This window comes from Suillus discolor, assembly GCF_016758755.1.
Source record: "Suillus discolor strain FC423 chromosome Unknown F5147scaffold_47, whole genome shotgun sequence".
NCBI classification, from domain to species: domain Eukaryota; kingdom Fungi; phylum Basidiomycota; class Agaricomycetes; order Boletales; family Suillaceae; genus Suillus; species Suillus discolor.
The window spans coordinates 1-26,270 of record NW_024541294.1 but is presented as its reverse complement, the minus strand read 5'-3'; the positions used below and the strand labels follow the sequence as shown (position 1 = coordinate 26,270).

The 26,270-nt window shown below is 48.4% G+C and overlaps 6 protein-coding genes across 6 annotated transcripts; 2 read left to right on the top strand and 4 right to left on the bottom strand.

Moving 5' to 3' along the window:
- Nucleotides 1–535: 535 nt before the first annotated feature.
- F5147DRAFT_654960 (uncharacterized protein) lies at nt 536–871 on the bottom strand (the record flags this gene model as incomplete). Its single annotated transcript, XM_041433922.1, has 1 exon — nt 536–871. The coding sequence occupies one exon, from the start codon at nt 869–871 to the stop codon at nt 536–538; it is 336 nt and encodes a 111-aa protein (XP_041290173.1).
- A 5,611-nt stretch (nt 872–6,482) lies between these two features.
- F5147DRAFT_838718 (cytochrome P450) lies at nt 6,483–8,634 on the bottom strand (the record flags this gene model as incomplete). The annotated part of the gene is made up of 11 exons (XM_041444177.1): nt 8,359–8,634; nt 7,982–8,306; nt 7,787–7,935; nt 7,621–7,736; nt 7,443–7,565; nt 7,191–7,380; nt 7,053–7,134; nt 6,871–6,996; nt 6,811–6,821; nt 6,619–6,748; nt 6,483–6,564 (listed from the first exon to the last, which is right to left on the bottom strand). Exons 1-11 carry the CDS (start codon nt 8,567–8,569, stop codon nt 6,483–6,485), a joined length of 1,545 nt encoding a protein of 514 aa, XP_041290172.1. The 5' UTR covers nt 8,570–8,634.
- A 2,643-nt stretch (nt 8,635–11,277) lies between these two features.
- F5147DRAFT_639136 (cytochrome P450) lies at nt 11,278–13,741 on the bottom strand. Its single transcript, XM_041432998.1, has 11 exons — nt 13,320–13,741; nt 12,943–13,267; nt 12,748–12,896; nt 12,582–12,697; nt 12,404–12,526; nt 12,152–12,341; nt 12,014–12,095; nt 11,832–11,957; nt 11,772–11,782; nt 11,580–11,709; nt 11,278–11,525 (listed from the first exon to the last, which is right to left on the bottom strand). The coding sequence occupies exons 1-11, from the start codon at nt 13,528–13,530 to the stop codon at nt 11,444–11,446; spliced, it is 1,545 nt and encodes a 514-aa protein (XP_041290171.1). The 5' UTR covers nt 13,531–13,741; the 3' UTR covers nt 11,278–11,443.
- A 3,269-nt stretch (nt 13,742–17,010) lies between these two features.
- F5147DRAFT_580908 (uncharacterized protein) lies at nt 17,011–17,679 on the top strand (the record flags this gene model as incomplete). The annotated part of the gene is made up of 1 exon (XM_041431574.1): nt 17,011–17,679. A coding segment is annotated over one exon (669 nt), but the record flags the coding sequence as incomplete, so codon positions are not given.
- A 4,927-nt stretch (nt 17,680–22,606) lies between these two features.
- F5147DRAFT_746800 (kinase-like domain-containing protein) lies at nt 22,607–23,576 on the top strand (the record flags this gene model as incomplete). Its single annotated transcript, XM_041439883.1, has 3 exons — nt 22,607–22,676; nt 22,725–22,999; nt 23,055–23,576. The coding sequence occupies 3 exons, from the start codon at nt 22,607–22,609 to the stop codon at nt 23,574–23,576; spliced, it is 867 nt and encodes a 288-aa protein (XP_041290169.1).
- Nucleotides 23,577–24,317: 741 nt separating this feature from the next.
- Nucleotides 24,318–26,263, bottom strand: F5147DRAFT_776235 (uncharacterized protein; the record flags this gene model as incomplete). Its single annotated transcript, XM_041441828.1, has 8 exons — nt 24,318–25,000; nt 25,049–25,187; nt 25,242–25,343; nt 25,393–25,509; nt 25,558–25,581; nt 25,633–25,680; nt 25,729–26,120; nt 26,170–26,263. The coding sequence occupies 8 exons, from the start codon at nt 26,261–26,263 to the stop codon at nt 24,318–24,320; spliced, it is 1,599 nt and encodes a 532-aa protein (XP_041290168.1).
- Nucleotides 26,264–26,270: the final 7 nt, after the last annotated feature.

Genomic DNA, 26,270 nt, shown 5'->3' with positions numbered 1-26,270 from the left:
GACAAGAGTCGGAGGTGTTTGTGCTTGTTGAATTCTCAAGTTAATACACGTGCAACCTCAAGCACAGCCATTTCCAATAGAACCAGTAGGACAAAAATACTCTCTATACGCTTTCTCCTTTTGCCGGACCTAACTTATCACAGGAGCGGAAAGACCTCCGGACTCTAATTCTTCTTCGATGATCTCCTAGTCAAAAGGCTTTTTATCTCGAGCCCACCATGCACGACGCAAAGCATTCCATTGAGTGTGTATTCGTCCATGACTTCTCCTCGTACCTAGCACTGAACATCGTTTCTCAGCGCTGTCATCCTGTTAGAGACATGGGACTGTCCAGAAAACGTCGCTGTTGACACACTTGGTGTATCTCTCGCCGATTTCTCAACTTAGTCTTTGTCATAGACATCCGAGTACGTGTGCTGACAGCCTGAATCTATCCGCTGACTACCACCCTCATCTAGATGTACATGGTCTACCTACTCAAAGCTTGTAGAGTTTAGTCGCTGTATACAGGACTTTGAATGCACTGAGATGCATACTACAGTATCTCTAGTACCCTGATGTCCATCATCTCGTTGATGGAAGCCACGTCTTCGACTTGTGCAATGATATCATGATCTGACGCGATTCTCTTGTATTCTCCGCCACGCTGCTGTGCTAGTAGAAACGCGCCAAAAGGCTGTCCAAGACGGGCAATCAATTGGAACGCTTGCAAGTGAGACTCTGATTTGGTCCAACATTCTCCAGGAAGCTTGACGGGTAAATCGTCTGACGGAGACTGAGGCGCGGACCAAAAACCTTCCTCACTCTCCGTATCATCCCAACAATCTTCCTCGCTTTGCGTATCCTGCCAGCAATCTTCCTCGCTCTGCATGTCGTCCTCAAAACCTTCATCGCTCTGCGTACTGTCCCAAATATCAGACGGTTCTGCGAAGTCAGGCAAATTGAGGAGGCGCCGATTCCACGGATAGACTAGCAAGAATGTCTGCAGGATGGGCTTTGCTGGTGAAAATTGAACTAACTTATCTTCCGTGGTGATCAGCAGATCATGAAGTCCGTGTGCCTTGACTTCATACGTGAAATAAGTATTCTCGCCTTGATCCTGTCTCCGTCTGAATTCTGTGACAGGGAATGTGATACATGGTAGATGAAGCCGACGTTGAGAGAAACGGGGCGCGCTCAAGTTGTCAAGCGCGCTGTACAATCTTGAAGCCCAATCTACAGACACGGCATTCCGCAGCGAGGGAATAGTCTCCTGAAACTGATCTTCAGATAAAGATGGTAGAGTGCGTGACGGAGCTGTATACGAGGCAATTTCGGCCGGCAGACAACTATTGAACTCGGATGATCGTCCGGCCCAGTCCAGGGCAGTTATATCGCCCGACTGAGCTACAACCTCCTGCAAGAGCCTCCCGAGAGCGTTCTGCTTCTTCTCACCGTAGATTACGGGTAGGTGAATGCCGAAGATGCCGAATAATGAGTATGCAATATCTTCCTGTAACGTGGTGACACGCATCGACGCCCATCGGAGTTTCTCTCGGACGCCGCTCATCCCTGGACGGAATGCGACGAGGGTGCGTGAATCTATACCTGTCGCATCTTGCAACTCCTTCATGATAGCGACAGAGTCTTTGTGGTTGGGGGAGCGGTCGTCCAGATAAAGGGTCCAGTCCTTCTGGTAAAAGAGCACGACTTTGGGAGCCACGAGTTCCTGAAAGGTCCATCCTCGCCTGTTCCATTCACTCTTCGCCAATGCGCCAGACTTGGACGAAGGTGGAACATCCGAAAGGTAGACAATCGTGAGAGCTGAGTGGTGATACCAGGTAAACATGGAATTGACTGATTCTTGCACCTCTGCATTGTTAGTTTTGTCGATGCAGCATGTGACACTCCACGCCCAGAGATATCCCGCATCATGAGAAGCTTTGCAGAATGACTGCAACTTGACGACGCTATCGACTGGATTCAAACTGTACACGTCTTCCTCCTGGATGTCCCGCAGCAGCGGCTCCTCTTTTTCCCACCTATGTGATAGCGTAACATAGTGGAAGTACGGCGCCACCACGTCTTTGATGCGCTTTCTTTGAAGGTCTGCGTGCTTCGTAGTTGACGATACAAGCTCCTTGTACTGTGTGCTCGTTTCAAAGGCGCTTATCTGCACCTTTCGATCACACAAGCGCCCAGTGGAGGTGTTAATTAGACGAAGCGGGGCGTTCTCAAGTTGTGATTCAATAATCTCCCGAATAGTAACTTCCACGTCAGATCGATCGACGTACTGCTGGCGCAGCTCTGGATAAACAGCTAAGTATCCTGTCATATGGGTCACATGTTCGGCGCTCACTTTGTATTTGTATGTCGGGGGAATGTTCCAACTTGGAGAGCATGTTTTGGAAGGCTTCGATTGCTTCATCATAGCGTTGTGCGCCACAAAGCGCTATATGTTTCGCCTCGTATCCACGATGAGATGAAGGATTGAGTTCAATGGCTAAGTATCGCCAAAATAGGCATCGGCGACAAAACAGTAGATGAAATCGCACTGCTTGCGCATCGACAATGGCACCTTCCCATAGCATTTTTTTCGACTTCGCCATACTGCGATTCGCATGAATAGTATCAGTTGCAGAATCTAGGTCGATCGCCGCCGAGTATAGTTCAATAGCCCTGTCATAATCGTCTGCAGCGAGGGCGGCATCTCCACCTGCAGCAAGGACGGTATCACCGCTCGCAACGAGAGCAGCATCTAAATTGGCAGCATAGCGCACACTGCAATTTTGCTTAAAAGCTGAGTTAAATGTGGGTAAGGATTGTAACCTATATGACATTGCGGAAAACTTGCCAATAGACCAATCAAGGCAAGCGACCTTCGTAGTTTCATCGCTCTTATCCATCATACATCGAAATGATCTAACAGCTTCGATAAGTCTACCCGCGCAAAGAAGTGCCTCACACCATTTTTGGTGTGCAGTTTGCCATAAGGACTTCAGGTCCCATCCGAACAGCTGTATAAAGCACGTAGTTTAGCACGTAGAGCACGTTCGGTTGCATCATATCAACGTACCACAACGAAGTCCTCGTACGTAGAATGAATGGCTGATTCAGACAAGAAACCAATGGCATTAACAGCATCGGCGAAATGGTCAGCAGCTTCGTTATGATACCCACCATCCAAGGCATTGGTACCCAGTTGGACAAGAAGATAAGCCTGAAGTACGAATGAAGAAAAAATACTGTCAATCGATGCAAGAACCTGCATTTTGCTAAATGTAAGATGCTCACTTCCACGACGCCATACGCAGTATCATCTACGTTAGGACAAGTGATGGCAAGTTCTTGAAGGTGCTGCATTCCGTCCACTCGTTGATTTGCATTGAAGAGTGCGATGACCTGGAATTCGGAATGAAAGAGGTAGTATGCGAGTGAAACTAAACCTGCCTTGATCAACAGAAGTAAATGAACAGTCTTTGAATTTTCGTTCGTGAACGTGAATGCGAGGTCAAATGCTTTTATCGCGTCCTCAAATTGCATTTTCCCGCAGAGTGCAATACCCTTCGAGATCAAGCCCGATAACGAGAGCTGAATGTTCACGGACTGTGTCACCATGAAAATTAGCCTATCCGAAGAAGTGTAGGGTGTGGTATTTCACCTTGCATGCATCAACAAGAGCACAATCCCAATCAAGTTTTCGCGCCATAACGACGGAGCGATTGGCATAGGAGTTATACTTGCTACCGTCGGCGTCGATCTCCTTTGTCAGCAGCGCTTCAGCAATATGCAAGTCTCCGATTAAGCACGCATTGCGTATTGTCGTATTCATGGAGAGGATCTGCGTGGAACATGGTCACGTTGCATGATCACAGTCAAGGATGAAAGACATACCTTAGGTTCTAAAGCTTGGGGCTTTACATGAAAATTAGAGAATAGGACAAAGGGACAGTAAGTCGGTGCAAACCTACCTTGTTGTTCCACTGACCACCTGGAGTGTCTTGCTGCAAAGTGTCCTTGCACAAATTGAGCTGCCGAAGGGACAAAAATAAGGGGGTCTAACGATGTTCAATGAATGTTCCATAGGAGCATACACCGACAAAGCGTCTTCGGGTACTGTCCACTCTAAGACTTTTTGATTATGACCTCCACTCAAGAGGTGCTTTCCATCTGCGGAGAAGGTGACACTGCACACTGCACCGGAGTGCTTGAATACGGAAATAGTTCGTCGATTCGAGAGACGCCAGAGACGGACATAGGTGTCATGAGATGCAGAGGCAACGAGCGTACCAGCAGAATTTAGGGCAATGGCGTTGATAAATTTGGTGTGCCCGCTCCAAGGATCATCAACCTGATTCCAGGTCAATGAATCCCAACAACGTATGGTGGGATCAGAACCAGAACCCGCCGAGAGAAGCTGTCTGCCATCGGGCGTCCAATATTGTTTGCTGGACTGATCGCCGCGTGAAAGTTCGCGATACAATCCCTCGTGCGCGGATTCCATATTTGGATACCACTAAATGTCGCGATGGCAAGAAGTTCGCCATCTGGCGAATACCGAACGCAATAGACTGCCGCACGACAGGGGATTGGGTTTCCTTGCAACTTCCACGTTTTTGCGCACCAAAGCTTCGTGGTTTGGTCCCGTGAACCAGTTGCCAGTACTTTGCTATTGGGAGAAAAATGCATCGAGAAGATTGACCAAGAATGGGCTTTAATGGCGGTGAGAAATTCACCAGTGACGCCGTGCCAAACGATGAGCTCTCCCTTGTCATCCCCGCCTGTGATGACTTGCCCATCCCGTGATATCACCACTGCCCACACGCAGTCACGATTGCCCTGCATATTTTTCAACATCAGGCCATTTTTCAAGTCCCACAAACGAAGGGTCTTGTCTTTCGAGCCCGTCACCATACGACTTCCATCAGGGAAGACCGCGATTGCGAGAACATTGCTTTTGTGATCCTCGAACGCTCGAATAGACGTGGTAATGACGGACTGCCCTGGGCTTTCCGCCATTCTGGGAGAGGTTTGGCTCATGGCCTGTAACAAGTTGCGTGCGCTAGTCTCGTGAAGCCGCCTTGTCTGAGGAGGGAATAATGTATCACACATTACAAGGCGGCTGGAGAGTATGCGCGCGCCTAGCTATACGTAGTTTCGCGTTTATGTCCCAAATTCCCACGAAACAGTGTTCTCACAGCTCGGTCTTCTTGGTTTAACACTCTGGCTGGCCTCGGGCCTCAAATTTCGCCCTTCTTCCACTCCATGTGTGTAGACTCTAGACGGACTGGTCTAGAGTCTATGTAGCTTGCGTGCGCTATTTGACCTTTCTGCATTCTCACCCCCTGTAATGTGGATCAGCATTTCTTCTTTGCATTCTGAAAATTTTGTAGGCAGCATCGAAGTGACCAAGCCTCCTATCTGTGCTGTGTGCTAGCCATCGACGGGATTCCGTGGTTGTGGCCTTCTCCACTATTGACGCACCCGTTTTCCATCTCGGAATCCTCCGTCTCAGACTGGTTCATCATCCAGAAGCGTGTTGCGCACTAATGTATTTTAGTCAGCACCAAGAGATATGAGCGCTCAAGGCTTAAGCATCGTCGCTTCACCCTGTTTCTTCGCCTTTCATCACGCGAAACGGACGAGAACTTGGGCAGGACCCACTGTGCCATACGCCAGGATGACCTGTATGACGTTCCACCTTCGGAAAAGCTTATGTGTTGTAAACGGACCGGACTAGACCTTTCTCAGGACAAATCGAATCGTCAAGTTCACCAAGATGGGACGCAGTCCGAGTCCAGTTTGTTTATTTTCCGACAGTTGCAGTCCGTGCGGAGTACTACTGTGTAATGTATGTCTGTTCAGTGGCTGATCAGGCGTGCGGTATAGTAAATAATCCTTCATAGGTAACCTGTATATCAGTGACCTTAGATAACAGGTGCAAGAGCCATTTGAAGCTAAACCATCCTCCCAGTCACCTTATCATTGTTTACTCCTCCAAGCAGACAATGTCTCTCCCCAAGAACACGACCGTGCTTATTGTCGGTGCAGGCCCCGTAGGTCTCATAGCTGCTCTTTCTCTGCCCACCACAGGTGCCATGATTTCGTTATCGTGGACGCCGTAGCCGAAGGTCTGAATGCATCGAAGGTGGTCACTATATACTCTGCGTCGGGGTGAGCTACAGGTTGCACGGGGCCTGAATGGGCTTGGAAGACGATGTTTGCATATTTTTGGATGGCTTGGTCGTCGTATTTTGTATACCATAATTCACGACATCCGTATTGCTATATTCAGAGATAGGATACTTCCTAGCTGCAGTTATTGGACGAACTTGAATATATACTTGATCAATGGCAGGGAGGTGCCCGACTGCAGGCTGATTGTTATGAAGACAGTGAGCTCGATTGATACCAGAACATACATCATAAACTTGAAATAGACATGTACGATAATGTGATGTGGCACCCAATTACCTTCATGCGTGGGTTTCATCTTCGCACCCTTAATAGTTAGCATCCTGTTCAATAAGCTCGACAGCTTTCGCAGAGCGGGGCTTGATAGAACACTTGAAGGATTTCGGATGGCTGAAATCGTGTCTATCCAGACCAGCGTTGGATGCGATAAGATATGTGACATACCTGATCGTGCCTAATGAGCAATCAACCTCAGGGGTGATCTCAACACCGTTCTCGACGACTTTGGAGATATCGAACACAGCCAGTGACATCACAATGGAGATCCAGATGGAGGCTTCAGCGAGGTGCATACCTATACATCACAAACAAGAAACATCAGAATATTTATCGGAGCTTTCTGTGAGTTGAGCATACCTGGACAGATGCTGCGAAGTACAAAGTTAGCATTCCAAAGGTAACCAACTCTGTGCTCACCGTCTTCCAAAGCCAAAGCAGATTTTCCGGGGGTCGGTCTCAGGCTTCTTTCCATCATTAGACAAAAAGCGTTCAGGGTTGAATTGCAAGGGACTAGCATATGTTTGCGGGTTATTGAGCATGAACCTGTAATTACATTACATTCTGTTAAAACATCAAATGTGGAGAATGGGTGTACCAACCAAATGTTAGGTATTACCAAGGAACCTTTTGGAATGAAATACCCGTCATGGATGTCATCCTCAGTGACACGATGGGGGACACCTGTCATTGAGATACCCTTCAGCAACTGAAGAATGTGATAAACAAGATACACGGACCGATAGGGGTGACAACATTCCATCGTAGTACTTCTGTAGCAAGTGCTTCGGTATAGGGGAGAGAACCTCTGTCGGAGAAGGAGGGAAGACGATCAGGACCGATGACAGCATCTATTTCGGCCTGAGCCTTCTTCTGTACGTCATGGAATAGTGTCATGGCCAGGAAGAACGAGTAGATTGCAGAAACAGTCTGAGGAAAGCAGGGTAGTACTCTTAGAAATAATGATTAGCAATGGATAGGGAAGGACTAACCGTGTCGGCACCGCCGGCGTATAGAGATGCAGCAGACCACTTCACAACATTCTCGTCTTCTACGGACAAAGTACGGTTTTCCAACAGATTTGAAGTAAAAGACTCCGGGGCAATTCCAGCAGCCTGTAAAAATTAAACTTCTACACATGATCGCAAAACTATGGCAGATGTTGATCACCATCTGATCCTTGACGAAATTGTACGGTGTAAAAGCCATCTTTTCGACGGTCTCACGCCATTCATGGACCAGGCGCTTGAAGCCAGCACCAGGGAACCATTCGGGGGCTTTGATCACTACAAATGGTGAGGGAAATAGAAGTAAACATCTGGATGATATAGCTTACAAAATGGCATAGAATCAGCCACAAAGGCACCAGGAAGAGTGAAACACGAGAATAGAACTACAGCGCGATCCACAAGGTCAACGAAAGGATCGTCGTTCTTCGTCACTTCATAACCATAAGAGATGCGCAGGATGATGGCACCAGCGGTGCTATAAAAATCAAGATCATGTCAATGCAAAGACAAATAATACATACTGTCGGACATGTGCCTGTAGTTGGCCAGGTTTTGTGAGCACACGCTTAAGGAATCGGCGAGTCTCGACCTCTTCGATCTGGCTGTATATGCCTACTGCGGCTCGGCTGCCAATCACGCGGTGGATGTTCCTGCGGTACCGGCGACAGCGGTCACCGTCAGGGACAAGGGCTAAGCTGTGTTTCCAGCCAACAAGTTCACCGCCAACAGGAAAAATAGGACGGTCAGAGTACAGTGTGCTCTTCTTGTCCAGCATGTCTATCGCAGCCTTGACGGAGTTCAGCACCACGGTGTGTTGACCCATAACTTGGATGTGCGAGATGTTACCTGCAGACAAGACCTTGAAATGCATGATATCGGTGAAACGGTAGATACTCACCATACTTCGTGCCCCATGTAGCGAAGGTGAGCCAGGGCTTGACTCTGATGTGAGGCATGTCCAAGATGTTCCCGATGAGAGGCCACCCCGGGGGACCAGGAGGATATGGTGCAGGGAGCTTCTTGTTAAAACCCCACTTTAGCAAATACGCTCCAGCACAAGCAAGGCATAGTAGTATGTCGAGCCAAGTGACGTTGGTGAGTGTCAACATGGTCTACTGCTAGGAGAGGGCAAGCAACTACAGAGTAGGGTTGTGTAGTGCGAGTGAAGGATCATATGAGCTAAGTCCTTTCGGCTTATATACTATATCTGACCATGTATTGCACAGCTCGAGTTCATTTTCAGCAAGTAAGCACACTAGTGTCGCAGCACCTTGTCGCGGGCGTCGCGGTCATCGCGGGTGTTGCGGGCACCATGTCGCAGCCAAATACGGAAAGAAGGTGCCCGCGACAGATCAGTTAGTACTAGTGCCAGAATGTCAGTAATAACTCATATCCAATTCCAAATCAAGCTAGCTTTCCGTTATCGATGGCTCGACCAACATGTGTCGTTTGATCTTCAAGATTATGCACTAGCGATGGTCCAATTTGTCAGTACTATCCATGCAGTGCTTTTTGCCTGCCGCCGCAGGGAGTATTCCGATATCTTACCATTCGTCCCCATCCTCATATGTTGTCATCAACTTTAACATACCTTCAAGCTCACTCCTCCCTTCAGCTCGTGATCTAGCCAGGCTCAGTGATGCACATGCCAATCGATTTGAGACTGTGCAGGTCAGTTCATGTGCCCCACCCGACACACTTGTCACACACTCACTCTCAGCAACCCAGCCAGTCGTTGCGTTGTATGATCCGTTGTTGGGGAAATTTGAGAGATATTTCGTATGAGGAGCGAGTGGGTCTGCTTTTGGGAGGGTGGTGTGGGTGCGGTTGTGCATAGAGAGCGAACCTGACGGTGAATAAATGATAAGCGAAGAAAAGGCGTGTGACTGATGCGATAGCTAGTACGGCAATAAGTATTGAGCATCGCAAGTTTTCTGTTTTGGTAGGCATGGCGGTAGTTTGGCACTCATTTGGCTTTAAAACTGAGGGAAGAACCTAGTCCTGTGCTGCGGGACGGGCACATCCGGTACGCGCTTTTTCGAGTGTCACGGACGGAGACTGGAACGTGTATCCTGTAGACATGATCAAGAGAGGAGAATGAGGAAAGAAGATAGCGCAGCGGAGCCATAATTAGATCTGGTTTGGACCGGAATTAGACTTGTTCGACAGCCCTTGAACTGTCTTGAATGTGTTCGAACGCGTCCGAACGCTGAACGTAGATAGTAAGATTATCATTTAACTGACTCGGATCCATTGTGATGAACGTCAGTCCAGGACTGAACTTTTCCATCACTAGTACTGCGGCGGCAACGCAAGTGGGATGCGTGTGCCAAAGCTTTTGATAACAGCCTCATACCTGGGGCGTCTAATGAGGCATGAGTTGCGCACGAGGCAGAGAAAGATCGATGGATATCGTAATTCAAATCCGCATAAGAACGCCCAGTTTACGAACCTCTGCAACCTAGTGCAAGACGCTTGCAATCCTTCGACCAAGTATACCTCAATTGTACCCCACAATATCGACCTCCAATCAAATGGCGCCGCTCGCTCCAAACACCACGCCAGTTCGAGTGTTTGAAGATCATGAAGCACGCATAAACGCAGTCGCAGTTTTACCTTATCAACGGCGCATGGTTATAAGCTCGAAAGATAATACGCTTCGTCTGTGGGACTTGAAGGAAGGTACTGTGTTGAAGAAAATGGTGGGGCATCATGCCGATGTGAAAGCATTGGCGGTATCACCAGATGGGCGATTAATAGCCAGCGGTGATCTGAACGGAGAACTCAATGTTACAGCGATTTTCTGTGGTATCAAAATAACAGTAAATTTTGTGACGCAATAACACGTGATAAGATACATATGACAAAACAAAAACATGCAGATACAAAGACAGTAAGCCAGCGATCTGAATCAACGATCGTAACTGTGACCTCAGACCGAGATACAATCTTAACAGTGTTTAGCTTTATCGTCTGCATGAACATAACCCTCACCTTCATACTTGAGAAGAACTCCAGGAAGACTCATGACAAGATTTTTTCGCATCAGGTTCTGGAAGTTTGTTGCTACTAGGCTGCAGAAGTACATATAGAGGCTTATTAAGCGCTTGGGGAGTTTACCAATGAGTTTGATGACGGAACAGTTCAGGATTTGGGGGTCTATGGTGGCCACGCGAGCGTAGCGAGGAGATTTGGATCATGTGCGTTCCCAGCGTTCTTGGTTCCGCTGCTTGTGGGCTTGCTTGACTGCCGATATACTGCTGGGTAGGCCGTCGCGTAGGAATTTGGGTAGGTTGTCCTTTGGAGTGTTGTGGTTGGGTCCTTCTGACACTTTCTTCGCTTCTTTGTCGGCCTTCTCATGTCCTGGGACATTGCTGTGTCCAGAGATCCATCTGACGGTGAGGTTGAAGTCATCTTTGTTGTCTCAGTTGCTTAATCATTCTTTACTCCTCCAAGCAGATAATGTCTCTCCTTAAGAGCACGACCGTGCTTATTGTCAGTGCGGCCCCGTAGGTCTCATAGCTTCTCTTTCTCTGCCCGCCACAGGTGCCATGATTTCGTTAGTATCATGGATACCGTAACCGAAGGACTGAATGTATCGAAGGTGGTCACTATATACTCTACGTCGGGGTGAGCTACAGGTTGCATGGGGCTTGGAGGACGATGATTGCATATTTTTTGATGGCTTAGTTGTATTTTGTATACCATAATTCAGGCCATCCGAATTTCTATGTTCAAAGATAGGATAGGCATAAAAGTATCAAAGCAGTGTACTTCCTAGCTGCAGTCATTGGACGAACTTGAATATACACTTGATCAATGGGAGGGAGGTGCCAGACTGCAGGCTGATTGTCATGATGACGGTAGCACGATTTATACCAAAGCACGCATCATAAAATATTCTTACAAATAATGCGATACATATAGACATGTACCATAATGCGATGTGGCTCACCTTCATGTATGCTTTCATCTTCGCACCCTTAGTAGTTAGCATCCTGTTCAATAAGCTCGACAGCTTTCACAGAGCGGGGCTTAATAGAACACTTGAAGGGCTTCGGATGACTGAAATCGTGCCTATTCAGACCGACGTCAGACATGATAAGACATTTGACATACCTGATTGTGCCAGATGAGGGATCAACCTCAGGGGTGATCTCAACACCGTTCTCGACGACTTTGGAAATATCGAATACGGCCAGTGACATCACAACGGATATCCAGACGGAGGCTTCAGCGAGGTGGATACCTACATGTCAAAAACAAGAAACATCGGAATATTTATCAGCGCTTTCTGTGAGTTGAGCATACCTGGACAGATACTGCGAAGCACAAAGTTAGCATTCCACAGGTAACCAACTCTATGCTCACCGTCTTCCAAAGCCAAAGCAGATTGTCCGGGGGTCGGTCTCAGGCTTTTTTCCATCATTAGACAAAAAGCGTTCAGGGTTGAATTGCAAGGGACTAGCATATGTTTGCGGGTCATTGAGCATGAACCTGTCATTATATTACATTCTATTGAAATATCAAATGCAGAGAATGGGTGTACCCACCAAATATTAGGTATTACCAAGGAACCTTTTGGAATGAAATACCCGTCATGGATGTCATCCTCAGTGACACGATGGGGGATACCTGTCATTGAGATACCATTCGGCAACGAAAGAATGTGATAAACAAGATACACGAACCGGTAGGGGCGACAACATTCCATCGTAGTACTTCTTTAGCAAGCGCCTCAGTATAGGGGAGAGAGCCTCTGTCGGCGAAGGAGGGAAGACGATCAGGACCGATGACAGCATCTATTTCGGCCTGAGCCTTCTTCTGTACATCATGGAATAGTGTCATGGCCAGGAAGAATGAGTATATTGCAGAAACAGTCTGGGGAAAGCAGGGTAGTACTCTTGGAAATAATGATTAGCACTGGATAGGGAGGGACTAACCGTGTCGGCACCGCCGGCGTATAGAGATGCAGCAGACCACTTCACAACATTCTCGTCTTCTACGGACAAAGTACGGTTTTCCAACAGATTCGAAGTAAAAGACTCCGGAGCAATTCCAGCTGCCTGTAAGAATTGAAATTCTACACATGATCGCAAAACTATGGCAGATGTTGATCACCATCTGATCCTTGACGAAATTGTACGGTGTAAAAACCATCTCTTCGACGATCTTGCGCCAATCATGGACTAGGCGCTTAAAGCCAGCACCAGGGAACCATTCGGGGGCTTTGATCACTACAAATGGTGAGGGAAATAGAAGCAAACATCGGGATACTATAGCTTACAAAATGGCATAGAATCAGCCACAAAGGCACCAGGAGCAGTGGAACGCGAGAATAGATCTAAACCGCGATCCGCAAGGTCAACGAAAGGATCGTCGTTCTTCGTCACTTCATAACCATAAGAGATGCGCAGAATGATGGCACCAGCGGTGCTATAGAAATCAAGATCGCGTTGATGCAAAGACAAATAATACATACTGTCGAACATGTGCCTGTAGTTGACCAGGTTTTGTGAGCACACGCTTAAGGAATCGGCGAGTCTCGACCTCTCCGATCTGGCTGTATATGCCTACTGCGGCTCGGCTGCCAATCACGCGGTGGATGTTCCTGCGGTACCGGCGAAGGCAGTCACCGTCAGGGAGAAGAGCCATGATATGCTTCCAGCCAACAAGTTGACCACCAACAGGAAAAATAGGACGGTCAGAGTACAGTGTGCTCTTCTTGTCCAGCATGTCTATCGCAGCCTTGACGGAATTCAGCACCACGGTGTGTTGACCCATAACTTGGATGTGCGAGATATTACCTGCAGACAAGACCTTGAAATGCATGATATCGGTGAAACGGTAGGTACTCACCATACTTCTTGCCCCATGTAGCGAAGGTGAGCCAGGGCTTGACTCGGATGTGAGGCATGTCTAAGATGTTCCCGATGAGAGGCCACCCCGGGGGACCAGGCGGATATGGTGCAGGATTCTTCTTGTTGAAGACCCACATTAGAAAATATACTCCGACACAAGCAAGGCATAGTAGTATGTTGAGCCAAGTGACGTTGGTGAGTGTCAACATGGTCTACTGGGAGAGGGCGAGCAAATACAGAGCAGGGTCGTGTAGTGCGAGTGAAGGATCATATGAGGTGAGTCCTTTCGGCTTATATACATCTGAACTCTGCATAGGCTTCATGATAGAAGAGCCTGACGATCTCTAGTGGCGGATTCGCGGAAGCAACGGGACTCCATGTCAGCAGACTCAGCCTCCTAGGTCCGGGAACTTGAACAAACAAAGGGCACTAGGAAAATGCTGCGCCACTGCTGCGACTGCTGCGCGGCATCTGCCGCGACGTTCCAAATTTACGCTATACAGTACTTGTACACTACTACTAAGTAGAACAGCAAATTTTGAACACACAAGCAAAATACACTTGCTTGTTGCAGGCCACATACTATGGACTCTGCATCGCTGCCTTGAAGGGTTTCACATGATTTATATAAACTCACTTGGTTTAACTTGTCGTTGTCTTGAACTGTGTTATTACTGGAGACTAATCTACAACTTCCGAGTTGGACGATCAACGTGTATACGAGCCCGCGAGGACACCACGTTGATCTAGGGCTTTGTAAGCCGCACGTGAAATCTGTTTGACACTTCCCGCACTCTCATAGCAGCAGGCCCGTGCGCTAAGATATAGATAAGTGCGCGCTTCTGTCTAAACATCTCTTGAATCTTTTCGCCTCGTACCACCACCTTCTGGCACTCGGCTCTGATTTTTAGTCACTTTTTCGCTCTGTTACCACTACCCTCAGTCTTACAACATCTTCACCACGATGGTTAACTCTAATCCCCCTATCGGTAGAACTTCTCTTTCCCGCGATCAAATCATCGCCGAGAACACAAGCATTAGCCCCACTCAATTCCATTTTATTTTTCCCATTTTATTTTTTGCAAGTGATATATGAGTGACAGATGGTGAGAAATAAAATGAGTTCTGATTGAGGTCGACCATTTTATTTTATTTCTGAAGTACAGCGGTGCGTGCTGAGATTAGAATATGCCGAGGCGGCACATTGAACGACGCAGCCTGAAGGCTTGAAGTCCAACGCAGCCACGCCGTCAGTCATGGATGACAGATTCCAGTGGACATTCCCCACCGAAAACACATACCCAGGAGTGCCGGATGTGTTCGAGCAAGTGCCCATGCTTCATGAACATGTGCTGCCAGTGCAAGGCCAAGAAGTTCGTCGTCGTCGTCTTCTGCTGCAGCCAGTTGTGCAATGGCCAGGAACTCAAGTTGTTTAGCTGTAGACTGATGGTGCTTTAGGGGCTTGCGTCCAAGACATTGTAGATGTGCCATGATGTATGATGCATTGATGATTGTAGGTACTGGAGACAAGTAGCATCCCCACGCTCGCATTGTTGAAACTCCGCAATGACGAGCGCCGAACAACATACCTGCAGTCCAATATATCATTTTATTTTTTGTTCCCCACTGCAATCTACACTCACTCGCTAAAAAATAAAATGAGAAAAATAAAATGGAATTGAGTGGGGCTATTACCACGCGTAACCAAGCGCGTCAAACGCGTCGCAACCAAGGCGACACCAATGTGGAAAACGACGAATCTCTTCTTGTCGTTCCTCCTTCCTTTGCTAATGTTCTCCCTAATCGTCAGTCAACCAGTAACTCTGCAATTAGTGATGTGCGGGCCCAGCTCGGCCTGAAAGCCCTGGCTTGGGCTCGGCTTTTGGGGGCTTGGGCTTTGCAAAACCTCAGGCTGAGCCGTGGGCCAAAGCCAGGCCAAAGCCGTGGCTTGGCTTGGGCTCAACGACGGCTTTCAAAAACAAAATGACTCGAAATTCAATATAAGTAGCGCTCGAGTCCTACAGTACTTTGTCGTCGTCTGCTGAATCAACATCAGACTCTTCCTCCTCCAAAATCAGTGTATCCCACCCCTCATCATCTGCTGGCTCGACTTCTAACCCGCCAGTCCCATGTTCGGAATCTTCACTTTCTTCTGTAAGGGATGAGGGACCAGGCTCCCGGAATATAAGTTCGTTATGAAGAGAACACTTTACGCATTGTAGAGCCTCGACGATGTCTCCTTTCAGCCGATTACGCCGCTTGGTGATCGTTCTTGGCTGCGATGTCACCCAGCAATTTAGATGTGAAGGCGTTGGCCTTGGCCCATGTACGGTATTTTCCCTATGGACATTTAGATCTAGTACATCAACAAATAAATAAATGAGAACATACAGCGAATTTGGCTTCTGCATGACGGCGGAGGGTTGACGTCTCGTTTACAATGGTACATTGAGCCCTAAAATATGTAGTGTTAGTGATGTAAAGACATATGCAAATGATGTGACAACGTACAGACAAACTTTGCACTTTCGATGTTTTTTGACCTTGCCGTTAGTGTGAGTGCACTCCAACGGTTGACTGAAGAATTGGTCAATGTCGCGAGTTTTATCCTCGCGTGTGGGAGATTCATCGATGATGGGCTGGACATCAATATCTGCAAGAATACCGTCTTCGTCAACATCTTCTTGAGCTTTAGCAGCTTTCTTGCGACGGACTTGTTTGCCTGACGACGCTAGGTCAGGAAGGTACATTATCTTGCAGATAGACTTACACTTTGGATTCGTCCGTGCATCTTCGCGTTCATCATCACCGGATATCTCATCTTCATTGTTTTCTTCGACACGTGCCCTTTTGCTGGTGGTTTCAGGTGCGGTGGTGTCGACATTCGGTGCAGGAGCAGACGGGATGGGTGCTTGTGGTGGTTCGGTGGCCGGAGGATGGGTGTCATCGGTGGTGCGCTTCAATGCCTCTGCAGCACGAAAGGCGTTGATGGCTCTTGTTTGAGAAGGGAGAGCTGCCTTCTCGGAGTGCTCCAGGAGTGCAGCGGTCGGTTTGACTTTGCGCACTGGACGCACTACACGTGGCTCATCGTCACTGTCTGTATGGACCATTCCGACCATTAGATTTTTTCAAGTTAGAGCAAGGGTAGCGACGTACCAGTACCATAGCCATGAATACCTTTTATCCCACTACAAAGGATCAAGATCGTGATGAAAAAGTATACTTCGAACACAAAGCAACATGAGATAGAGTAACATCGACGGTGCGAAGCACAAAGATGGGCAACTCACCTGGGTTTCTGACATATGAAGTGTTTGTTGGATTTGCGGAAGAGACTAGAGTAGTAATGGTTAGACAGATTTAGATATAGTAAATAAACTCGTACCTGATGTCCGGATGTCCACGGAAGTCTGTAACAGACGATTCGACTCCCTAAAGTAAGGACACATGGATGTCGATGATGGATGTGCAGGGACTAAAGCTGCGGCCTGAGCTGCCAGCTCAGGCTTCTCAACATGTCAAGCCGGGCCCTGGGCCGTGGTCAGGCCCTGACTTGGGCCTGGCTCAGCTTGGCCTAATCAGGCTCGGCTTGGGCTGGCCCACGGCCTGAAGCCGGGCCGTGCACATCACTATCTGCAATTGCCTCCTCCTCCTCTTCCAATCCCCCACCCATTACTACAACTAACATCATGTCCACATCCTTACAAGTACCAACCGTCTCCTCTACATCATCTTCCTCGAGACCCGTTACTCCTACACCTACCACCACCACTATTAATATGTCTAGTATGCTTGCCGCTTTCCAAAAATTATCCCCGTCCAAACAATCAGCATTTCAATCTTCCATGAACACAGTCTTAGGCTCCTCTTCCACTACCGCTACTACCGTCCCCACATCCAATACGAACACATCACCTTCCCTCATCTTTGACATCACCAGAGAGCATCCTACCCCATCTTCGCATTCCATTAGGGATGTTTATGGTATTCACACGTACATCTTAGAATTAGCCAGGAACAACCAACATATTCCCTTCTCCTTGCTAACTTCGAAAATTACCAGACGACTCTTCTTAGAATCATCCACGCTCAAATTCATCACATTCTACTCTTCCCATCGAGGCTCTGCCCCCACAAAGTGTCATCTCCTTGACATTTCGCAATTCCCCGCAGAATCTGAGATCTCTATACCAGAATGGCATGAAGCCTGGTCACGTTACCTTCGCTTCCTCCAGGAACATGCCTCCCCCGAGGTTCACACGCGCTGGGCCAACCACTACGACATTCTACGTGAACACCCTGACTTCACAGATAACTGGATAGCCATCTTAACATTTGACATCGAACAACATGCATCATATGCGGCAGACCCCCAAACCCTCGACGAAGCTAAGTACTATCGTCAATTCGAAGATATTAAAGGTCGTGTCGCCAGGAAGGAATCCTTAAAAGCTGTCAGTGAAGCAGTAATCAATCTCAAGAGTCACTGTCATGAACCTCATCCTTCTCGCGACTCCTCCTTTTGGAAGAGTCAAACTTCCGACAAGTCCTTTTGGCCCCCAAACAAACCCAGCGATTCCGAATGCCTCCCTCCCCTCTGTCTTGCATGTGCACAACTTGGTCACACCTTCCCCAACTGCCCCGACTCGTCGTCATCGAATTCGTCGACACACTCAAAGGTTGTCAACAAGCAATTGGTCCAACGAGCCAACGCAGACGTCAGATACTGCGTCGACTTCAACATTTTCTGCAATGGTAAACGAGTCTGCACCAAACGCACCCACAAAGGAGGTGAAATCCATGCCTGTTCACTCTGCGGATCCACCGAGCACGGTGCCTGCAGTCGTAAATGCTTGGGGGCTTGATCCGCTCCTGATTCCCTTTTCTTGGTGGGAAATGGACCCCATTCCCAATACTGCAGCTCCCCATCACGTATACTTAGACAATCTCAGCATCATCCAAATGCCTTATGACACAGACACAGACTTCTCCAAAATCATCACACCTTACTCAGCTGACAATCTTGATACATTCTTGCGCAACACTAACCTTCTTGAGGATTACCCAGAACTCGTGTTCAAAATCAAACACGGCTTTCCCCTTGGTCGACTCAACCCCATCCTTTTGACTTATGCACCTCCCAACCTTCCCAGCGCCGATGAACACGAGCACACCATCAAAGAATACATCGAATCCGAACTCACACTAGGTCGCTTCAGTGGACCTTTCTCACAACAAGAGCTAGAAGCCAAAATCAGTCCCTTTCGTTCCTTGCTGCTTCAGGTCACCACCAAAGATGGAGCACCAGGCGATCCTCCCAAATTACACGTCTGCTGCAATCTTTCTTACAAAGGTGCCCTGGGTCATTCAATTAATGATGAGATTGACGCAAAAGAGTTTCCCACTCGCTGGGGTACAGCAGAACAAGTGGCTACCTTTGTACGTCCTCCTTTCCCCCCCTTCTCCTCCCTGTGCACTCCCCACTCCACTACCATCCTTTGCATGACCTCGCGACACACATCGCTGAGGAGTGTATCGTTTGGGCAGTCTGGACGCACATCATTCCTCTTTAGATCCATCCCGATCTATCCATGAAGTGCTACCAATCATGGGTCATTCAGACCCGCTTCCTCCCTTCCTGATCCTCCATTGATCCTCCCATTCCAAGCACCTCCGCCTATCATTGTCACAGGTCGCCTCCGCCCCTCCGGACACTCAAGCAGCCTCTCTAGACATCGAAAGTGCTTATCGCATGATTCCAATCCTCCCAGATCACAAACACTACTTAGTGGTGCATTTTCACGATCTCTTCTACATAGATCATAACCTCCCTTTCAGCGCATCTTCTGCAGCTGGCATCCAAGGGGAAGTGGCCAATGCTACCATGGATATTTGGAACCACGCAAAGATCGGTCCCACATGGAAATGGGTCGATGATTTCCTCGTCATTCGAGTCCCAGACCCAGACGGACCTTTCATTGGTATCTCCAATGGCATTCTATTCCGGTACCGCTACGACATCCAATCAGCAAAGGACTACATCGGTCCCATTAACATACCCTGGCACAAAAGCAAAGGATCCGACTTTGCCGATGTACAGGACTATGTGTGTTATACCTTTAACTTTCCTGCTCGTACTGTCGCTCTTCCAGAGGCAAAGCGTCTCAAATATGTCCATTGCATCCGCTTCTTCCTGGATGCTTACTCCACCTGCCAAGTTCCCAAGAAGGCCGCTGAAAAGATCAGCGGTACCCTCACTCACTGCGCCTTCGTGTTCTTACACGGCCGCTCATATCTATCCGCCCTATATCAATGGATCGCAGACTTCCCGGCAGACTTCATTCCTCGCTACATGTGGAAATCAGTCAAATCTGATCTCAGATGGTGGCTCAACCTCCTTGAACACAACCACATGCCTCGTTCTCTTTCTCCAAGACCTCCCACACGAGACTACAACATCTGGGTCGATGCCTTGACTGGCACAGGCATTGGCCTGTACTGGAACGGACTCTGGGAGGCATGGGTCGTTCGTGACGGCTGGTGCGAGCCAATCGGCCATGACATCGGCTGGCTGGAAACTATCGCGATCGAGTTCACTGTTACCATCACTTCTTCCTTTGGCATTTCCAATGCTGATATACTCATTCGCAGCGATAACGAAGGTGCCATCGGTGCCTTCCATAAAGGCCGTTGTTCGAACCTCACCTCTAACACGTGCATCAGACGCACTGAAGCTGTACTTCGCGTGGCGAACCTCTCAATATCACTTATATACGTCCACACCAGCATCAATCTCGCAGACCCCATCTCCCGAGGTATCCTACCCGAACTTTCCTCACGTCTACCTTTCCGCATTCCCATCCCTGAAGAGCTCGCACCCTTCATTGACTATGGAACCCACTCCCAATGCTGAGCTGGAGCTCATCTTCGACATTCCAGATGACCCTCACCGTTTAGACTCCATTGAAATCCGTGAAGCTGCTATTTTACGTCCCGATGGACGAGTACGAATCCCATGTAAACCTCGCAAAGACGCTTCCATTACTCCCTCCGCACACCGTCCTCACGTACTCACCAGTGAGCGGGTCTTTCTCTGGACCACTCCACATGGCTTCGATCACCAACACAAGTTAGAACAACTCTTTCCTGAATCTGACATCCTCAGAATGTTTTTTGTCCTTACCCAATCCCTAGACAAAAACACCCGCAGCAACTATGGTGCGGGGCTTCTTCGCTTCACCCAATACTGTGACAAACTCCACATTCCCAAGACTCAACGCATGCCAGCTTCCGCTACCTTACTCTCCGCATTCATCGCAGCATCTGCCGGCTCCATTTCTGATAGTACCGCGAGCAATTGGCTCGCAGGTTTACATTTTTGGCACATTGTCAATGGCGCCCAATGGCACGGCACTGACTCTCCACTCTTGCACCATATGAAACATGGTCTCACACATCTGGTACCCCCCAATTCAAAACGAGCACAACGTCCTCCTGTTACACTAGATGCACTCGTCCAACTAGGACAAGGACTTAATTTGTCAAATTCCTTCAATGTTGCAGTCTTTGCTATTACATGTGTAGCCTTCTGGTCCTGCTGTCGGTAAGACTTCCCATTCCTCTCCAATAACAATCATATCCTAACGTTACACTAAGTCTCGATGAACTCTTGATCCCCAGTCCAAACACCTTCGATGCAACCAAACATGTCTCTCGCTCCATTCTTCCGATTATAACGCATGATTCACACAACGTATGTCGACTATCCTTTCACATTCCTTGGACAAAAACCACGGGCACCAATGGTGCAGACATCAGTGTCACTGTTACAGTAACATGGCATGAGTCCCCTGCCAGCAGACAGCCCTCTGCCACTGCACGGCTATAGACGATACCAGGGTCTCACCAGCCCTATGACGATAGATGACGATAGATGATGATAGACAATAAACGGCAACTGCCGGCTTAGATAAGCGGTCTGGACCGCATATGACGACACATGATGACATAGGTCTAGAAGACCTATTTATATTATCAAGATAGAAGGCAAGCCTCATGTTGCCTCATGCACTGATAGAAGGATGCCTCATGGATCCTATCTATGATAGAAGCCCACCTTATGGACGCTATCTCTGACTCATGTAGATAAGCAGATTAGAACCCAGCTTTAGGCTGAGCTTAGATATGAAGAGTAGCCTTATATAAGGTCGAAGATTAAAGTAGACGTTCCTTACTTTAATCTTACTTGGTTATCCCTTGAACTCCTTGTCCCACTAAAGCTACCTGCTCAACATTGACTCGTACCTTCAGTGACGCCTCTCACTGTCTGTAACTCTGCTATCATCTCAGTGTAACCCCTCATTAACCACCACGAGCTACGTTCAAGTACGCAACCTTTGCTTGTCTGTAAAGGCCAATGACTCTCAGCACTCGGTACCACTGTCGTGGTTGTCACTGTTTAGATCATCCAAGTCGCACACGACCGTGTGTCGTAACAGTCACCGCTCGGGATCACCCCACATGTCCTCTTGTCGCCCTCCTTTTGCATCTTGACATCAATACGAACATCCCTTCTTATGCTCCATTATTCTCCTTCGAAACAGCAGACGGCTCATGGTCACCAATGACGAAATCTTGGTTCATGGACCACATCAACACCATCTGGTCTGTGGCGGGTCACCCAATCATGCCCGGACATGCCTTCTGCATTGGTGGGGCCACAGAACTCCTCTTAGAAGGTGTCCATCCTGATATCATAGCAACACAGGGCCATTGGAAATCGAGAGCATTCCTTGACTACTGGCATCAGATTGAGTCCGTTCTTCCTTTATTTATCACTACTGCTTCATCCGCTCCCATTGCTCTTACACGTTTACAATCCAACATGCATGAATACCGTCGTCTTCGCTCTGTACCCTCCTAAAAAACTTGTATTAATCCAATCATATGCACACCGCATCTTTTACAATTCCTTCTCATGTCTCGTGAGTGATGTCACAGCTCGGCTAGGGCCAGCTAGGGCTCGGCTCTTACTGATTTCCCAGCAGTTCAGCTGTTCCCATGAACCAAGTCACTCATGTGTGGCTTGGTCTGGCCTGTGAGCCAGCTGAGTCAGCACAAACCAAGTATGTGGGAACAATGGCTTGAGGCGGCTTCCAGCCGCCTCAAGCCAGCTAGAGACATGTGGTGGAACTCAATTTTAAGCTTTCCTGTTCTAACTTTCAAGCTCCCACTGGTGAAAACTTCAAGACTCGGTTGCACTGTCTACTTATCAAGTTGATTGCCATGAATAAGGTCCCAGTTCGAGTCGATGGGAGATTCAGGCTCGGAGATGTGTTAGGTTCAGGCTCATATGGTATGTACTATGTAGTATTCAATTTTATTGCTCTTATAATATACTTAGCTGTTGTATATTTGGCACGGAACATTATCACTGATGATTCTGTTGCCCTCAAACTCGAAACTGTTGTCAACGATTCATCTTCTGTTGAGTGTGAATACCACATTTTGAAACAACTTGAAGGTGGACTTGGCATTCCCCGCACCCTCTGGTTCGGTAGAGAGTCAGTATATCATGCTCTGGTTCTTGAACGCCTTGGGCCATCGCTCCACCAACTCTTCCTCGCAAACAATCAAAAATTTGGCCTTCTCGATGTCGTGAATATAGGAGACCAGTTGGTCAGTCAGTCGTTTGGTCTGAGATCTTTGTAGATAGGTTAACTTACTTTCCTAGCTCTCACGTCTTGAGTATATACACTCACACAATTATGTTCATGGCGACATCAAACCGCAGAATGTCTTGGTGGGTCTCAGAAATTTGAGGCACACCACCTTCATCATCGATTTCGGTATCACGAAGACATACTGGAACACCACAACCAGTGACCATGTACCATTTCGCCATGGTCGACGTCTATCTGGCACCCCTGCATTTGCCTCAATAAACACTCACTTAGGAGTTGAGCCAGGTCGTCGCGATGATCTTGAGTCGCTCACTTATATGTTAATCTATCTCTTATGTGGCTCTCTTCCGTGGTTAACCAGCGATGACGAGAAGTTGCCCACCTCTACCATACTCAAGCGCAAAGCACATGCTACCATTGCGGATATTTGTCATGGAATCCCTGTTGAGTTCGTGACATTTCTTATTTACACACACTCTCTAGCATTTGCAGAGGACCCTGACTACGATCACCTACGTTCATTACTTCGTGGTCTTTGTGCCACATACTGCAGTCACTTTACCCTTGTATAATACATACAGCCGAGGTTGAAATATCCCTGTTCTACACAGGCCATCCCATGTGGGCCCATCAATGTATTGCTGTGTTAAACACAGGCGGGCCAATGTCAAGTGTGTATCTAATATAAACAGTGGGCCCATGGTATTAGTGTAGTAGATAAGTGTAGACATTCCTATTGATTTTGGTAGGTAGTGTATGAAGTATGTACCTGATGCTAACAAGCGGGCCGAGTTGGCGGTGGTACTGATATATACAGATGGGCCGAGATCTAATACAAACAGTGGGCTCATGGTACGTAGTGTAGTAGATAAGTGTAGACATTCCTATTGACTTTGGTAGGTAGTGTATGAAGTATGTACCCGATGCGAACAAGCGGGCCGAGTTGGCGGTGGTACTGATAAATACAAATGAGCCGAGATCCTAAGTATGGAGAATGATCACAGACACAGGTCGGTCAATTGGTCGGTGATTCCAGACCAGCTTCCAGAATGGACCTGCCAGGACCACCTCGGTCAAATATGACAAATATCCTACGCCGCACGAACTGAAAACCCGATAAAGATCAAGCCGACGTATGAATCACACATGACTCAATGTACATTCAAATCCATACCAAAATAATTAAATTCAAAACCAAGTTGTATACAAGTAAATTTCGCCGACCGACACATCATATACAGTACAACTATGTAATCCACTTAATGATTGGGGAGGGAGTGCACGGGACCGGCGTGTGCTGATGCCGAGCATAATTATTCATATGTTGAAGTCCCACCCTGCGCTTCAGGACGACTGGAAGGGCGCGAGGCCGAGGCCGAGGATTGACCGACTCCAACAGACAGAGGCATGGGAGCAACCAAAGGGCCGAACACACCGTTCAAGTACCTCATGCCGAATGCAGTGGCTGATGATTCATTGGCATGGCTGAGCGCTGGTGGTGGAAATGATGGATTGGTGACGACTTGTTCCTGCCGAAGCTTCTCGACCAGGCTGACAAGTCCATTCACCAATGTGACAGTGGCACCGACATCAAGCTGCATCGAGGAAAGTTCGGCACGCATCGAGGAGATGCGGGCATCAAACTCCTGTTCCATGGCATTCACCCTGGCAAGGGCATGCTCATCGGCCAATTGCATGGCATTCACCTGAGTAGTCAGGGCAAGCAGGCGTTCGAGGATGGTAGGTGACGAAGGTGATGAAGAAAGGGAAAGGGGGTCGGCTGCAGGAGTTGGTGGGGGAATGGTAACGGGCACTTCCTCAGTGGGCTCCAGCCAATGTTCGGCGGGGAAGTCGGCCGCAGAAGCCATGTCCGCAGGTCGGTCAGCCATGATTTCATCTTCAGGATCAACCGACATCTCGGTGGCGATGTTGATCTGCCGTTCAGCGTCAGTGTCAGGTTCCATATCGGCATCATCAGAACCGGTAGCAGACTCATCTACACCCAAGGGTAAAAAGACGTTATTGCGAAGAAAAAATTACTTACCCGTATCCTCAACAGCATCCTCGGATTCTATGATAGGTGTGGGTGGACGTACCCGCGAGGTTGCTCTGGTTGTCCGGGATTGAGCCTTGGATTTGGATGCGGGTGCGGCCTTTGACCGAGGATGGTGTGACTTTGTCGCCTGCGTTGTTGATGGGCCCCGAGAATCGACCGACACTGGTTGGTCACATCGCACCTTCTGGAAGTGGCACTTGGCACAGGACTTCATCGCCTGCCCCTTCCTGCCAACCACCACAAGACAAGGCTCACCAGTGCATCTTGTGCACGGTGGAGTGTACTATGAAACAGTGAGCACCCTGTCACTGAAATGATTTGGGGGAACTCACCTCGTCAGTATTGGCCTTCAGTGGCCCATGCCCTCTTGTAGGTTCGGCGATGTCCACAACCTTCTCGTTTCCTTTGCCATGTGGCTGGGCTCGGCCAATCTTAGGATCGGCTTGCGGCTGAAGATGGTTGAGGTGAGAGGACTGGCAGGAAGAGGTGAATCTCACCTGCTTGACCGACTTCGTATTACCCTGAAAAGAAGTCAGCCATGAAATAAGCACCGACAATACCACCGTGCTCACCTTTGCTTTTGGCAGTGCTGCCGGTGATGGTTCAACGATCTTGGGCCGCTAAGTTGGTGTAAGCAGTTAGTTGGAAGTGATGAACGGATGACGTACCTTCACTATGATCGTCCCGGTCGGCCGCCTGACCTCGTCCTCGGTATCGGAGATAACAGCCTTGGACAAACGCTTCGAGACCTTGAGTTTTTTCCGCCCTGACTCGACATCTGTGCTGTCCTCACGGGATCTCCGAGTCCCTCGGTCGGTCCGTTTGCCCTTGTCGGGCATGGTGCCAGGAACAACGAGATTGTGAGTACCATCTGGACGAGGAAGTGAGTCAATCGGTGGAACCGACATTCGTGTGGGAGCTGGGGATGCCACTGGGGAGCGTGCTTGTAATTTTGCCGGTGCCGGTGCCAACACTGGTGCTGATGCTGGTGTTGGTGCCGGTGCCAACACTGGCGCTGGTGCTGGTGCCGGGGCTGGGGCTGGGGCTGGTACCGGTTGTTCTGCAAACATATTAAGTTGCAACTGTGAATACAAAGAGTGCCGACTCACTATATCCAACGGTCTTTGGAAAAAAAGGATGTGACTCCATACGTGGGTCGTCAGCCCACACACGGTGCCATTGAGGGACAAGACCTTGATTCATTGTCGCC

Excerpts from the sequence above, each read along its gene's own strand:
- F5147DRAFT_639136 (XM_041432998.1), bottom strand. The coding sequence starts at position 13,530 with ATGTTGACACTCACCAACGTCACTTGGCTCAACATACTACTATGCCTT. Across the intron at positions 12,527-12,581 it reads ATTTCGTCAAGGATCAGATG|GCAGCTGGAATTGCTCCGGA; the intron begins GTGATCAACATC and ends CAATTCTTACAG. Across the intron at positions 12,342-12,403 it reads ACGCCGGCGGTGCCGACACG|ACTGTTTCTGCAATATACTC; the intron begins GTTAGTCCCTCC and ends TGCTTTCCCCAG.